The sequence below is a fragment of the Microcebus murinus genome, chromosome 23 (assembly GCF_040939455.1).
Source record: "Microcebus murinus isolate Inina chromosome 23, M.murinus_Inina_mat1.0, whole genome shotgun sequence".
NCBI classification, from domain to species: Eukaryota; Metazoa; Chordata; class Mammalia; order Primates; family Cheirogaleidae; genus Microcebus; species Microcebus murinus.
Genome location: NC_134126.1, coordinates 34693667 through 34706919, shown reverse-complemented (window position 1 = coordinate 34706919; position 13253 = coordinate 34693667). Strand labels below are relative to the sequence as shown.

General features: G+C 35.3%; 1 protein-coding gene and 1 long non-coding RNA gene across 3 annotated transcripts in view; one reads left to right on the top strand and one right to left on the bottom strand.

Annotated features, from left to right (window-relative positions):
- The window catches only part of LOC142863861 (uncharacterized), a 41167-nt gene extending 33560 nt beyond the window's left edge, over positions 1 to 7607 (top strand). The window contains exon 3 of the long non-coding RNA XR_012914501.1: positions 7525 to 7607. This is a non-coding gene — a long non-coding RNA (uncharacterized LOC142863861). The remainder of the gene's footprint in view (positions 1 to 7524) is intronic.
- The window catches only part of ZBTB41 (zinc finger and BTB domain containing 41), a 36245-nt gene that overhangs the window by 3106 nt on the left and 19886 nt on the right, over positions 1 to 13253 (bottom strand). For both annotated transcript variants that reach the window (XM_012744379.3, XM_012744380.3), the window contains exons 7-10: positions 9390 to 9485; positions 7573 to 7679; positions 6092 to 6197; positions 3507 to 3595 (exon numbers count right to left, since the gene is read on the bottom strand). In XM_012744379.3, coding sequence (XP_012599833.2) covers positions 3507 to 3595; positions 6092 to 6197; positions 7573 to 7679; positions 9390 to 9485 — 398 coding nt within the window. The remainder of the gene's footprint in view (positions 1 to 3506; positions 3596 to 6091; positions 6198 to 7572; positions 7680 to 9389; positions 9486 to 13253) is intronic.

Sequence of the window (13253 nt, the reverse complement as noted above, 5' to 3'; positions counted from 1 at the left end):
TTCAAGAACATGATAAGAGAATTAATGTGGTGTTCCATAAAAGTAGATATCCAAATGGCCAACATAAGCATAAGGAAAAGTGCTCCACATCATTACTCACCACAGAAATGCAAATTAAAGCCACTTTCAGATAGTGCTAAATATTCATCTCATAGATTACAAAGACAGTATCAACTGTTGGTGAAAATGTGGAACAACTAGAATCCCATACACCATTGAGGGTCCTCTAAATAGACACAATCACCCTTAAAAACTGTTCAGCAGACTGAAGTAGAACATATGCATATCTATGAGCCATATATCCTATGGCCAGGCATATCCAGAAATGAACGCATAGGTGTAAGAAAAGATATAGACAGGAACGTTCATGGCAGCTTTATTCATAATAGAACCAAGTAAATATAAAGCAAGTATCTATCCAAGTAGAACGGATAAATTGTGATATGAAAATGAAATGAATGAAAATGAAAAAAACAAACTACTACCATAGAAAAATCGACACTCATAATGAGTGAAAAGAACCAGACCAAAAAGAATACATAGTATGTGATTCCATTTATATGACATTCTAATAGACAAAACTAATTTTTGGTCTATAATTCAAAATAGGCATTATCTTTGTAAAGAAGTTGCTGACTGGGAAGGGACATGGGGAATGCTTCTGGAGTCCGGGTAGTGTTCTATATCTCGATCTGAGGGGTGCCTACATTGATGTATTCATTTATAAAAATTCATTGACTTTTCAAGATTTGTATACTTTATGTGCTATACTTAATAAAAACAGCTTCCAAAGAAAACTTACTTTGAATAAAAAAAATCAGCCAAGGCTAAATTCAAATCCTAAATTTATAGTCATCTTTATGCCAATTTTAACTAATATATTATGTTTCAACAAGACAACTGCTGAAGAATAGATGTAGTCACTACTCTCTGAGCGGATTCAAGTAAGTCACTTGCAAAAGAAAATCTATTATATACATTTTCCAACTAATTTCTCTAATTGTGTAGTTTTAAAATATGAAAGAAATTAGAGGGAAATGATAAATTTGTTTAAGAAATATTTATTGAGCATCAACTATTTGCAAGCCTTAGGCTATATACTGATTATCTACTCATTTGAAACAATTAAGTATGCTGAACTGGCCCAAACTGAAACTAATCCACTTCATTGTACCTCTTCTGGAGAAAGGATACACCAGCAGAAGAGAAAAGGTCTACGTGGAATCTAGTTGAGGAGCTTCCAAAAAATAAGAATTGAGCAGTATACATAATGCACTAACGGTATCCTGAATAAAGAAAAACAATCAGGAGAGCCACATCATTCTGCTCACCAGAGAGGTGCCTGCTATGAGGGTAAAGACAGTTAAATATTCTTCACCATTTCTTAGATACACCATTTCATGAAATTACTACCTGATTTTACTCTGTATCTATATTTGGCAATTTCCCTTCTGATTAATAAACTTAGCAACTCGGCTTCTTTAATAAAGATACCAGTACACATTATTAATATTCATTCTCTAGAAGGTAAGTTAATAAACTGACATTCTGGTTCATGTATTTCCAGTGGTTGTTATGAAGAACTACTCAAAATACTTGTAATGCTCAGTTCACAGACAAAATTGAGTTTCTGGACCTATAAATCTTAGAAATGGATTTGGGAACATGGTAACCAGTTCCTGAAAGAGCCACTCTGGGAAGTCCTGTCTGGGTGGCCTGCTGACCACTTCAGATCAGGGGCTGGCAAACGGCAGCCTGTAAACCGAGTCCAGCCTGCCACGCCACAGTGACGTCCCACTGGAACACAGCCCTGCTCGTTTGTTTTCACTTTGTCCGCGGCTGCTTTCATGCCACCACAGCATGGCTGAGGGACTGTGACAGACGTCCAGCTCACAAAGCCTAAAACGCTTGCAGAGCCCTGCTTTAGACTGTTTCTTCCTCTCATTTCGTCATAGCCATAGTCTTTGTCTTATTCTATGACAGAGCTCATTTCCTCAATTGTCAGAGGGCAGATAGATTTGTCTCTAACTCCAATTAACTGTGAGATGCCTACAGACAGGTGTTTCACATAGTCACTGGTCACCAACCAATTACTATAAATCAATGTTTTCAAAAATTTTAATGCAATTCAGTCAGCATTAAATCCTCTGGAATTTTTCTTCTCTCGAAAAATTCCTTTAGTTTTACAATTCTTATATCATCAGTGTTCTCAACTTTCTGTAAGTTCACCATCTCTTTCAAGTCATGATTCTATTAGGCTTATTACTTATAACTGGTGTGGAACTTAACATCAATATAGTTTCCTCATTTTACACTCCTATTTATGTACTTATGTACCCCAAATTATGACTTTTTCATTTGAAGGGGGATGTAATTTTGTTTTTAACAGCAGCACTATATCAGGAATAAATCCTTTTTGTTGCAGACGGGGGCTCACTCTGTCACCCAGGTTGCAGTGCAGCAGTGCGATCATAGGTCACTGAGCCTAGAACTCCTAGGCTCAAGGGGTCCTCCTGCCTCAGCTTCTGGAGTAGCTGGGAATACAGGCTCGTGCCACCCACCATGCTTGGCCATTTTTCTAGAGATGGGGTCTTGCTCTGTTGCCTAGGCTGGTCTGGAACTTCTGGGCTCAAGCAATCTTCCTGCCTCAGCCACTCAAGTAGCTGGGATTACAAGCATGAGCCACTGTACCTTGCTAGTAATAAATTCTTCACTGCAAGTCTTTGCTATTGAAATAGCCCAAATTTAGTTATTTCCCATTCTAATATTTACAAAATCAATTACTTTTGTCTTCCAGAACAGCAGCTTGACAAAATCCAAATTGAATTTAAAACAAAGCAACCATAAATGCATAAATGGGCTTCCTTTCTTAAAAAAAAAAAAAAAAAAAAAGGTTCAAAAATTAATTTAAATGTGAAGGCAAACAAGGACCCAGGCAATATATAAGAAAGAATCCAACATAGTCCATATTTCAAAATGTAGTAGCATTCTATAGGAGAAAAAAAGAAATATTTAGAATATGACAACTTCTGGAAAGTAGGAGAGGCAAAGCTTCTATTACAACTGTAAATCATGCTTGGCTGTAGGAGAAGGAAAACTACATAATGGTAACTTGGTAGATGACACAAGTCATATTTGCATAACTCTTTTAAAGAAGAAGGAAAAAAAAAAAGGTAACCAACCAAAGCCTTCAGAAAGTAAAATAAAGAATTTATAAAACAAATAGAAAAGGGGAAAAGGAGAGCTAAAAGAAGAGTGAATTTCTTATAAAAAAATTTTTTTCTCAAATTCTAATATAAAAGATATTTAAAAGTATTGAAACATATAATAGAGAATAGAAGACCAGAATATTGTGCATTTATGATTTGAACTTCAATATAATGGGTAGAAATCTAAATGGGGAAAATCCCCAAAATTTAACCAAAAGCAATAAAATATAAATGTTTGTATTTCACTCATGAACAATTAAACACACAAAAAGACATAAACTACCCGTTCAGTTTTACCTGAATGTGTCCGAAAATGCATTTCCAGACTTGATTTGCCTTTAAAAATTTTCTTGCAAACATCACATTGATGAAATGTTGCTTTATATCTAAGAAAATAAAAAAGATTTGAGTTTTTCAATATAATCTTTAAAAATAACATAATGAAAATAAGTTACATTTACAACTGTATATATAATTCTCACAATAATAAAGCATAGAACTCCAAAAAAATAAGGAAATACTTCTTAAATATTGAGCTTGCCTCTGGTTCATCCTCCCTAGTTTAGTTATATTTAACAAATAAATCTATGAAAAGAGGCCTTTAGATTTTCAACTGCTTTAAAACTGAACTTTTACTATTATTGGTCTATAAAATATACAATGGAAAAATTATAGGAACAGAAACAGATCAATGGTGGGCTAAGAGGAAAAGGAAGGGGGAAATTTGTAATGATGAAACTATTCTACATCATACTTGTGATGATAATTACATGACTTGCAGAACTCTACCCTAAAAAGAGTAAATTTCACCTTACGTAAATTATACCTTTATTAAGCTTAAAAAATAGATGGTGAGTCTGATTAAAAAGAAACTGCAGAAATCTCAAAATCTGCATCTATCAAAAGGGTCACACTGTTATCATTGGTTTACTTTCTAACAAATAATTATTATAAATTTGAACTTATAAATAAAAAAATAAATTTTACACCTAAATAAAAAAGACTAAAACGTTCATTCTTTATTTTTATGATAGACATAAATAAAGATAGTAAATTAACCAAAAATTAACATAGTAAGCAGCATAGTATAGTGACTAGGAAGTGTTTCTGAGTTAATCCTAAACTGAAAATTTAATTGTGAGAATTAAGACATTTATAAAACGATTAGTATTTAAGTGGCAGTTACTGGGAAGGCCATATCATCTCACCTTCGAAGCAATTCATATCTAATGAATGAATACAAGGCAAAGTAATTAAATCAAACCTGTACTACTTAATGTTTTATAAGACAGTCTGCTAACACATCCATTGAATTTTATTGGAATGTTTGTTACCAATATTAAATAGCATCATAGTGCAACTAGAGTTTCAAATGCCATTCACACTTTTCAATTCATCCAACCCAACATTTACAAGACACCATGCAAACCCCTGTCTTTGGGAATTAACTTCTACTTGATGAAACAGACATTTAAAAAGATTATTTGGATTTAGTGAATTAGGTGTGCCAATGATAACCTTGGCAAAAGATTCTCAACCAGTTTGCTTGGTTTGTCTTATTCATTCAAAACCATGGTGAACATAAATAGAGATACAAACAGGGTCACCATGGACACACAGAGAAAGAGGCACTGGCACTCAACCAGGGGCAATTTTGTTCCCCAGGAAACGTGTGGCAATGCCTGAAGACATTTGTGGTTTTCACAGCTGGCGGTGGGAGAACAGGTGCTGCTGACATCTAGTGGGCAGAGGCCAGGGACGCTGAGAAACAGGCTATGATGCACAGGACAAGAACGACCTGGTTCAAAATGTCAACGCATGTCAGCACGTTTTGGGGCTGAGAAATCTTGCTCTGTACTATGAACAGACTGATGTTTTGAACAAAGTACGCACAAAACACTTTAATTGCCTCACAGTGGATTTAGGATAAAGATATAAGGTCCTTATGGAAATACCTCTTCATCCTCACACAGACATGAAATAGTATAGATTTTCAAAGGAGTGATAACCAATTCCAAATGAAGCATACAATAGGACTTAAAAATGTCTATTGGATTTGGCAACGAGGAAGTCATACTGATAACAGTTTGAGAGGAGCAGTAAGACTGGAGGTCTGATTGCAACAGGTTGCAACAGTGACTAGAAAGCAAAGTGGATACTGAGGGAGAGGCAGCATTTTAAACAGTTCAGAAGAGAAGATTAGAAAATGATCAGTGGTTAGAGGGATGCCAATCTCCAGTGCTCTCCGTATTCTCCCCTGGACAATCTGCTTTAACACGCTCACAACCCTAAATCTTTGCCCAGACTTCACTCCTGAGATTTAGACTATAATCTATCAAATTTTATGTTGATAGCTTGTACTGAGCATCTTGAAGTCAATAAACACCAGACAATCACTCACCTCCTGCTGTAAGTTAACTCTGTCTGTTCTATTCTCTCACCTCAGCAGCTGGAATCATCCTCAACTGCTCCCCCACTCCCTTCTCCAGAGCCAATCATGACATGTTGCCAATAAGGGCCCAAATATTTTTCAAGTAACTATCTTCCACTGTTCATCACTAATGCCACTCCCTAGTTTAGCCTCTTAGCATCTTTTCCTGGCTTGTAACAGCTGTCTAACTGGTTGACATGCCAGTCTCAGACTCACCCACCGCAATTTCAGGCATGTCTACCACCTCCTTGCCTTTGAATGAACTGAAAACAAGTAGGAAAAAATACACTTTGCTCAATTCTTTTAGGTCTGCAAAGCTACAGAAGCTAGAGAAAGACAGCTGGTTAACCTATCTCCCCAGTTAAACAAAATGAATGAAAAAACTTGTAACTTTCGGCCAACCAAGTTTAGCCAATGTAGAACTTATGAGAAATTTTGCTTTTTCACTTACTTTTGCCACACTTTCTCTCCAAGGTGTACACTTTTGTAATGAACAGTGAGATGATCCCTGCGACCAAAACATTTTCCACATTCTTCACACTGATGAGCTTTTTCACCTTAAAATAAAAACCCAAAGATTTTGATTATAATATGCATTTCAGTTTTTTTTCCCCTCCAGAAACAAATATCAAATGGTAAGATCACATCGTGGGAAATACACCAGGAAACTTTAAAGTGAATCCTTTCTCCACTTGGAAAAGGCATCAGTAGCCTTCTGCTGCAGACTTCAAATCCCACCTTTCCTTGTAACAGAGCAAGATAAATGAAATCACTTCAAAACTCATGAATTATTTTTAGGAATATATATGTCTGGATATCAAACACCTCAAATGGACACACATTAAATCAAGATGAGGCTATTTTGCTGTTTATAAAAAGGACCTGAACATTTTCAGATCTTTGTACTTCACATTTAAAAGATTTCTCATCTGTGGGGATTTCTTACATTTGCAATGAGCCAAAACACAAATATAATGATAAATGCTATATGAATCCAATTTTTCATCCCTTTTCTTAAATGCAGTTACAAAGGCTTAGTGTTTAAAAAATCACTCTTTCAATACCAGTGTGCAATTAAAGCATACGACCTCTAAAATTAGGAATTTAGAATTCTCCTCCTAAAAAATGAAAATGCATAATTACAATAAAACAAGTCACCAGACCTTTAGCATATCTTACAAGTGGTGATAATAACTGCAACCTACTTCCCTGGGATCATTTTAAAAGAATTACCATCTGTTGCATGTTTCATATTTAAATTACAATTATAATAATAATAATAATCACCTGTTCTACTGTGCTCATAGAGATGGCTCTTTCCCATAATGTGCTCACATAGTTGGCTCTCTTAGCACTTCCTGAACATCAATCTGAGAGGAAAATATGAAAGAAATCCCCAGAATATAAAAATCATAAATACAGCATAAAGATCTGAAATTGGTCAGGATAATTTAGGTACTCTTTTTCAAAAATAGGGTTTCAAATTTCAATATAATATAAACTTTTACAATCCAATTATAATCATTTTCCTTTAAACATCTAAGTTTCACCACTTCTTCTCAAATCCAATGAAAATGAGAAATATTATCATGGCTTCTCCTGTTAGGGAAGTGCCAATAGCAATTATCGCACATATATCCACGTAATATGCAAAACACAAATTTTGAGAATTTATTTAAAATTAAACTTTAAAATATACTTTATTTTAAACAAAGGGTGACCAAATGATTAAAATTATAGTGAACATGTTGTCCTTTTCATATGCTTTTTCAAAAAAAATGCTGGTTTTAGAACCAGCATTACAAAGAGGTGACCAACATAATAAACTAAATTATTAAAATTATAGCCAACCATAAAAGTAACGTCATATTATGTTCTTTTCAGGTGCTTTTTTAAAGGATTTTGGAAATAGCATTAGAAAATACAGCTTACCTGAATGTATTTTTTTGTGCTTCGTAAGGTGGTCATGACGAATAAATGTTTTCCCACATTCGTCACACTCGTATCTTTTATCATCATGATGTACTCGCAAGTGAAGTCTATAAAGAAAAAAAAAGTTGAAGACCATTGAAACTGGTGACACAGAAGGAAAAAGCTTGATAATGAACAAATGATGAATAAATAATGAAAACTGAGCTGTCTCCTCAACCATGTATAAATATTGTTTGCTCTATTTCTGTGACTTTCACAGTCCTTCCTGGTCTTTTAGCACCAGACTCCAGGGACCCTACTCACCTCTTTGGACATTTGCACAATATCTCATGAGATTCCTTCCTGACTTATTAGATCTTAAATCTACATCACTGAATCCCTCAAATGTCTAGGATTGTTATCTGACTGACCAAGTCTCAGAGATAAAAAAGTAGAAGTAAATCAGGAAGGAATTAGAATCAAATATGTAGGATAAGTATACAAGTGACTAGGCATATGATAATGATAGCAAGTGATACAGCAAATAATTGAGGACTAATCCTGTTCTGGATAATTGTTACCAATTACAAATTGATAGTCGAGAATTTTCTATACTTCATAAGAATTCAACTTTATGAAAATTGTATTTTACTACTTTTCTTCACACTAATAATGGAACAAAATGTGGCTCATTTTATAGTTACCCAAAGACAGATAATAAAAGATTAATTAAGATTAATTTAACTTGAATTATTTTATCCCTACAATCCTCTAACTATATATATACCCTAGTGAAAGGAATGGCTTTCCTACTCAAATTGCCAAAACAGATGTTTATTCTACCAAAAATAAAATTGGTAAACTGAACAGACTATATCCAAAGGGTAAACATTCAGTTTAAACTGTGAAAAGATAAGTAATAAATGAAAGTGCACATATTAAAGCCTTACAATTAAAATTCTTAAGAATATTAACAAAAATTAAAATTGTACGTACATTTCTTCTTCCTAGTTTTTTATTTTCCTCCCCAGCCAGGGTCTAGCAGCTCTATCGTCCAGGATGGAGTGCAATGACCTCATCACAGCTCACTGCCACCTTCAACTCCCAGGCTCAGGCAATCCTCCTGCCTCAGCCTCCTGAATTGCTGGATGGGGCCACAGGTGTGTGCCATCATGCCCAGCTAATTTTTCGTGGGTTTTTTTTTTTTTTTTTTTTGTAGAGGCAGGGTCTCAATCTTGCTCAGGCTGTTCTCAAACTCCTGGCCTCAAGTGATCCTCCCCTACCTCAGCCTCCCAAAGTGCTAGAATTACAGGTGTGAGCCACCACACCTGGCCTGTAAACACATTTCACCAGTAGTTGCATATTTATTTAGAAAAGAACCAACTTCTCATAAACTGCAAATGTGGTCAGGGATATAGCCGTAAATAAGATTAAATGAGTTACCCAGAATCACTCAATTAAATGAGAATCCCAGAGTTTTTAATTTTGCCATATTTTCATACTAAAACATTCTTTCATAATAAAGAGTAAAGAAATACACTAAGTTTAGAATACCAGAATTTTAATGAATTTTCATTCAAAGAAAAGTAATAAGTATTGAAATAACTTAATAAAGCTTTCAGTAAACTTGGTGATGAGGAAATATTTAATAATGATAATAATAAAAGCTATAGAAAAAATTTATTCAGTAAAGTTTTTTGCACAACTTTGCATATCATAAGGACTAAAAAATATTTTACTTCATTCAACAAACTTATTAAAGCAGTGATAAGAAAATTGAACTAAAATGTATATATAATTTTATCTTACTTAATATAGGGAAAAATGGTATTACTTACCTGTATGAACTTCCATGACGAAAACTTTGTCCACAAATACTACAAAGATGAGGCTTTTCTCCACTATGGATTCTCAAATGTTCTTTCAAAGTAGTTCTGTATAAAAAATATACATTTAAAGATTTTTTTAATGCTTATATATACAGTAAACACACATATCCAGAAAACTTGCTAAAAAGGTGTTCAAGCTAATAGATATTATGGCAACTCTCTCCTCTTTCTCCTACAGTATTTTTGCTCTTTATTGGATTGAATTCTTACCAGTATACAAACATGCTTGATATGTCTCTCTCCTTAAAAAACAAAACAAAACAAAACAAAACTGGCTTTTTTGTCATTGGTTTGCTCAGAATTACACAGCTTAAGCAAACTTATAAGAAGTATAAATAAAAAGTGTTAATTGTCCACTGAATTAAACTGATGTAAATTTTGACAGAGAAGGCTTAATAACATCTAAGGAATCCAGTTTATCAGTACTATTCCTTCCACACACGTGCTCAGTAACTGTTGAAATTGTTGTATTGAGACAAAGAAAATGTTATAGGTATTTCTAGCTTCCAGGTGCTGATGTAAAAAAGCAATTTACATAAAGGTCATAGTTATTGCTATTCCTAAATCTTGCAGCCACCCCACTGACCCTGGACGGGCTGCTGTGAGACCACTACTCCTCTGAGCACATCACCAGCAATTCCTGTAGTTCTAACACTCAGAGTTTCCCCATGTATCTAACGCACTCAGTTATTTTGGGGGGGAAAGAAAGCGAAAGGCAAACGTGACTGACTTTTGTAGGCTTCTACCTGTCACCACTATCGTCATACGTGGTTAATGATGCTTTGGTCAATGACAGGGTGCATATATGACGGTGGTCCCGTAAGATTATAACAAAGCTGTAAAACTCCCATTGCCTAGGGACATCACAGCACAACACGCTAGTCACGTGTTCGTGGTGATGCTGGTGCAGATAACCTACTGCACTGCCAGTTGTATGTAAGTGTAGCACACGAAATTATGCGCAGTACATAATACTCGATGGTAAGTGACTATTTTACCAGTTTATATATTTACTATATTATATTTTTTATTATTTAGAGTATACTCCCTGCTTTATATATAAAAAAAAGTTAACGGCAAAACAGTCACAGGCAGGTACTCAAGAGGTATTCCAGAAGAAAGCATTGTTATCATAGGAAATGACAGCTGTATGCGTGTTATTGCCCCCGAAGACCTTTCAGGGACAAGATGTGGAGGTGGGAAATGGTGATACTGATGATCCTGACCCCGTGTAGGCCTAGGCTAACGTGTGTTTGTGTCTTAGTTTTTAATAAAAACGTTTAAAAAGTAAAAAAGAAATAAATAGAAAAAAACTTATACAACATACAGAAACTATTTTTATACAGCTGTACAATGTGTTTGTTTTTTAACCTAAGTATTATTGCAAAAGTGTCAAAAAGTTAAAAAATTTAAGTTTAAAAAAGTAAAATTTAAAAAAAAAATTTAAGTAAAAAGGTTATATAAGCTAAGGGTCATTTACTATAGATGAAACACGATTTTTTATAAATTTAGTGTAGCCTGAGTGCAGTGTTTATAAAGTCCTAGGCCTTCACGTTCACTCACCACTTACAGTCCTGCAAGTGCCGTTGGTGATAAATGCCCGATACAAGTGTACCATTTTTTAATCTTTTACACCACATTTTTACTGTACCCTTTCTATCTTCAGATGTGTTTCCATACACAAATACGCACCACTGTGTTACAGTACAATATGCTGTACAGGTTTGTAGTCTACAACAACAGGCTATACACTCCATAGCCGAGGATTGTGTCAGTACACTCTCTGTTGTTCACACAATGACAAGTCACCTAACAACACATTTCCCAGAATACAGACCAGTCATTAAGAGATGAGATGCATGACTGTGCTTGGTTTTATTTCAATCCCATACCTAGTGAGTTTAAAACCTGAATATGAAATAAGGCAGAGCTCTGCCAGTAGATGGCGCCCTTCTACAAGGCCCACTAACACCGGACAGGTGGCAGTGCACAGGTATACCCAGCTTTGAGAAAAATATCCCTAAAAATATTCCTTCCCTATTAAGTAGGTATAGTAAAAAGATGGAAAGGTTATCTTTTGGTTTCTTTCTTTTTCTTTTTTTGGCTTGTTTACCTTTTTTTTTTACAGAAAGATCTTTAAGATATAAAAAGAATTTATAATATATAATCAATTTTATAACATCAATTATAAATGTTTTCATATAAATATAGTGTACTGATTTTCCTATTCAACCATAATATCTGTTATTTTAAGAAAATGGCATTTCTAATTTTTTTAATTATGAAATTTTTATATATTGAAGAACACATAAAATTTATATATAACTATTTAAAGAACAGTACTGAACACTTCATGCAGGTTAAGATACAGAACATTACTGGAACATTATTGGTACCTCAGAATGCCTCCCCATATTCCTTCCTGATCTCATCCTGCTCATCCCCTGCCCCAAGAAATAATCATTTCCTTTTTTGTTTAACTATAGGTAGATAATTAAATAATACATCATACGCTTTTGAAAAACTGGGTAGCAGGCACCAACCTAACCATATTGCCGCTATTAGATAAAGGACCTAGAAGTTAGTATGAACAGGATCCTGGATTGGAGTTCACGTGTGTCTTCCCTGAGAGTTAACCAGAGTCCTTTCTGGAACATTAGTGGGAAAAATCATGAGTAAATGCTGGAAAACAGGATTTGCCATCACTGGAACATCTGACAGAGCTACAGCTGACTTGGTACCGAAAGTCTGGCAGAAATACAGTCAAAGTGAGTGGGCTGCTCTACATATTATCCCTCTAAGCTGACCATGACCTACCTCTAATTCTCATGGAAAGCTCAAAAAAGAACATTTCTGTGAAATGAAATGAGTATCCTGAGTTAAATCAAGCAAAAGGTAATGAAGAGTAGGGACCTCAGTGCACAGAGGCACCAAACAAAGGCAGAGTACCTACAGGAAGTAAGACCTACTCTGACATTCTGTCCCCTAGTTAAAAGAGGAACACACTAGCAGGGATCTTGGCAAAGACAACCCTTGTCATGTCTCGAGTCATACCACTAACAGTACAGACTGCCCATTACATAGGATGCACAGACTGGGATCTTCATCCCCCATCCTCCTGCGATTTCCTTCACTTCTCTCCATGTTAGAGTTCCTATCTCCTGTGGCCCTTGTCCTCTTCTTTATGGGTTTACTCTCATTTGGGGGGTGCAAACCTTTTGGTCGCTTTATGAGAAAAAGTACATTAAAGGCAAATTGACACCTACAAAAATGTCTTTATTCTATCCTTAGATTTGATTTGTTTGACTAAGGATAGAATTCTAGGGTGGAGGGGCTGGGCACAGTAGCTCACGCCTGTAATCCTAGCACTCTGGGAGGCCAAGGTGAAAGGATCGCTTGAGCTCAGGAGTTTGAGACCAGCCTGAGCAAAAGCAAGATCATCTCTACCAAAAATTGATAAAAATTAACTGGGTGTAGTGGCGAGCGCCTGGAGTCCCAGCTACCAGGAGGCTGATACAGGAGGATCGCTTGAGCCCAGGAGTTTGAGGCTGCAGTAAGCTATGATGACACCACTGCACTCTACCCAGGGTGACAGAGTGAGACCTTGTCTCATTAAAAAAGAAAAAAAAAGAATTCTAGGTTGGGGATTATTTTCTTTCAGAATTTTGAAGGTACTACTGCATGGTCCTACCTCCAGTGGCGCTGTTAAGAAAACTCCAAGTATCCTAATCAATATATTTGACTTTCTTCCCCTCCCTAGAAGCATACAAAAATTTCCCTCTTTCATATTCTGAAATATCAGATGTACCAATA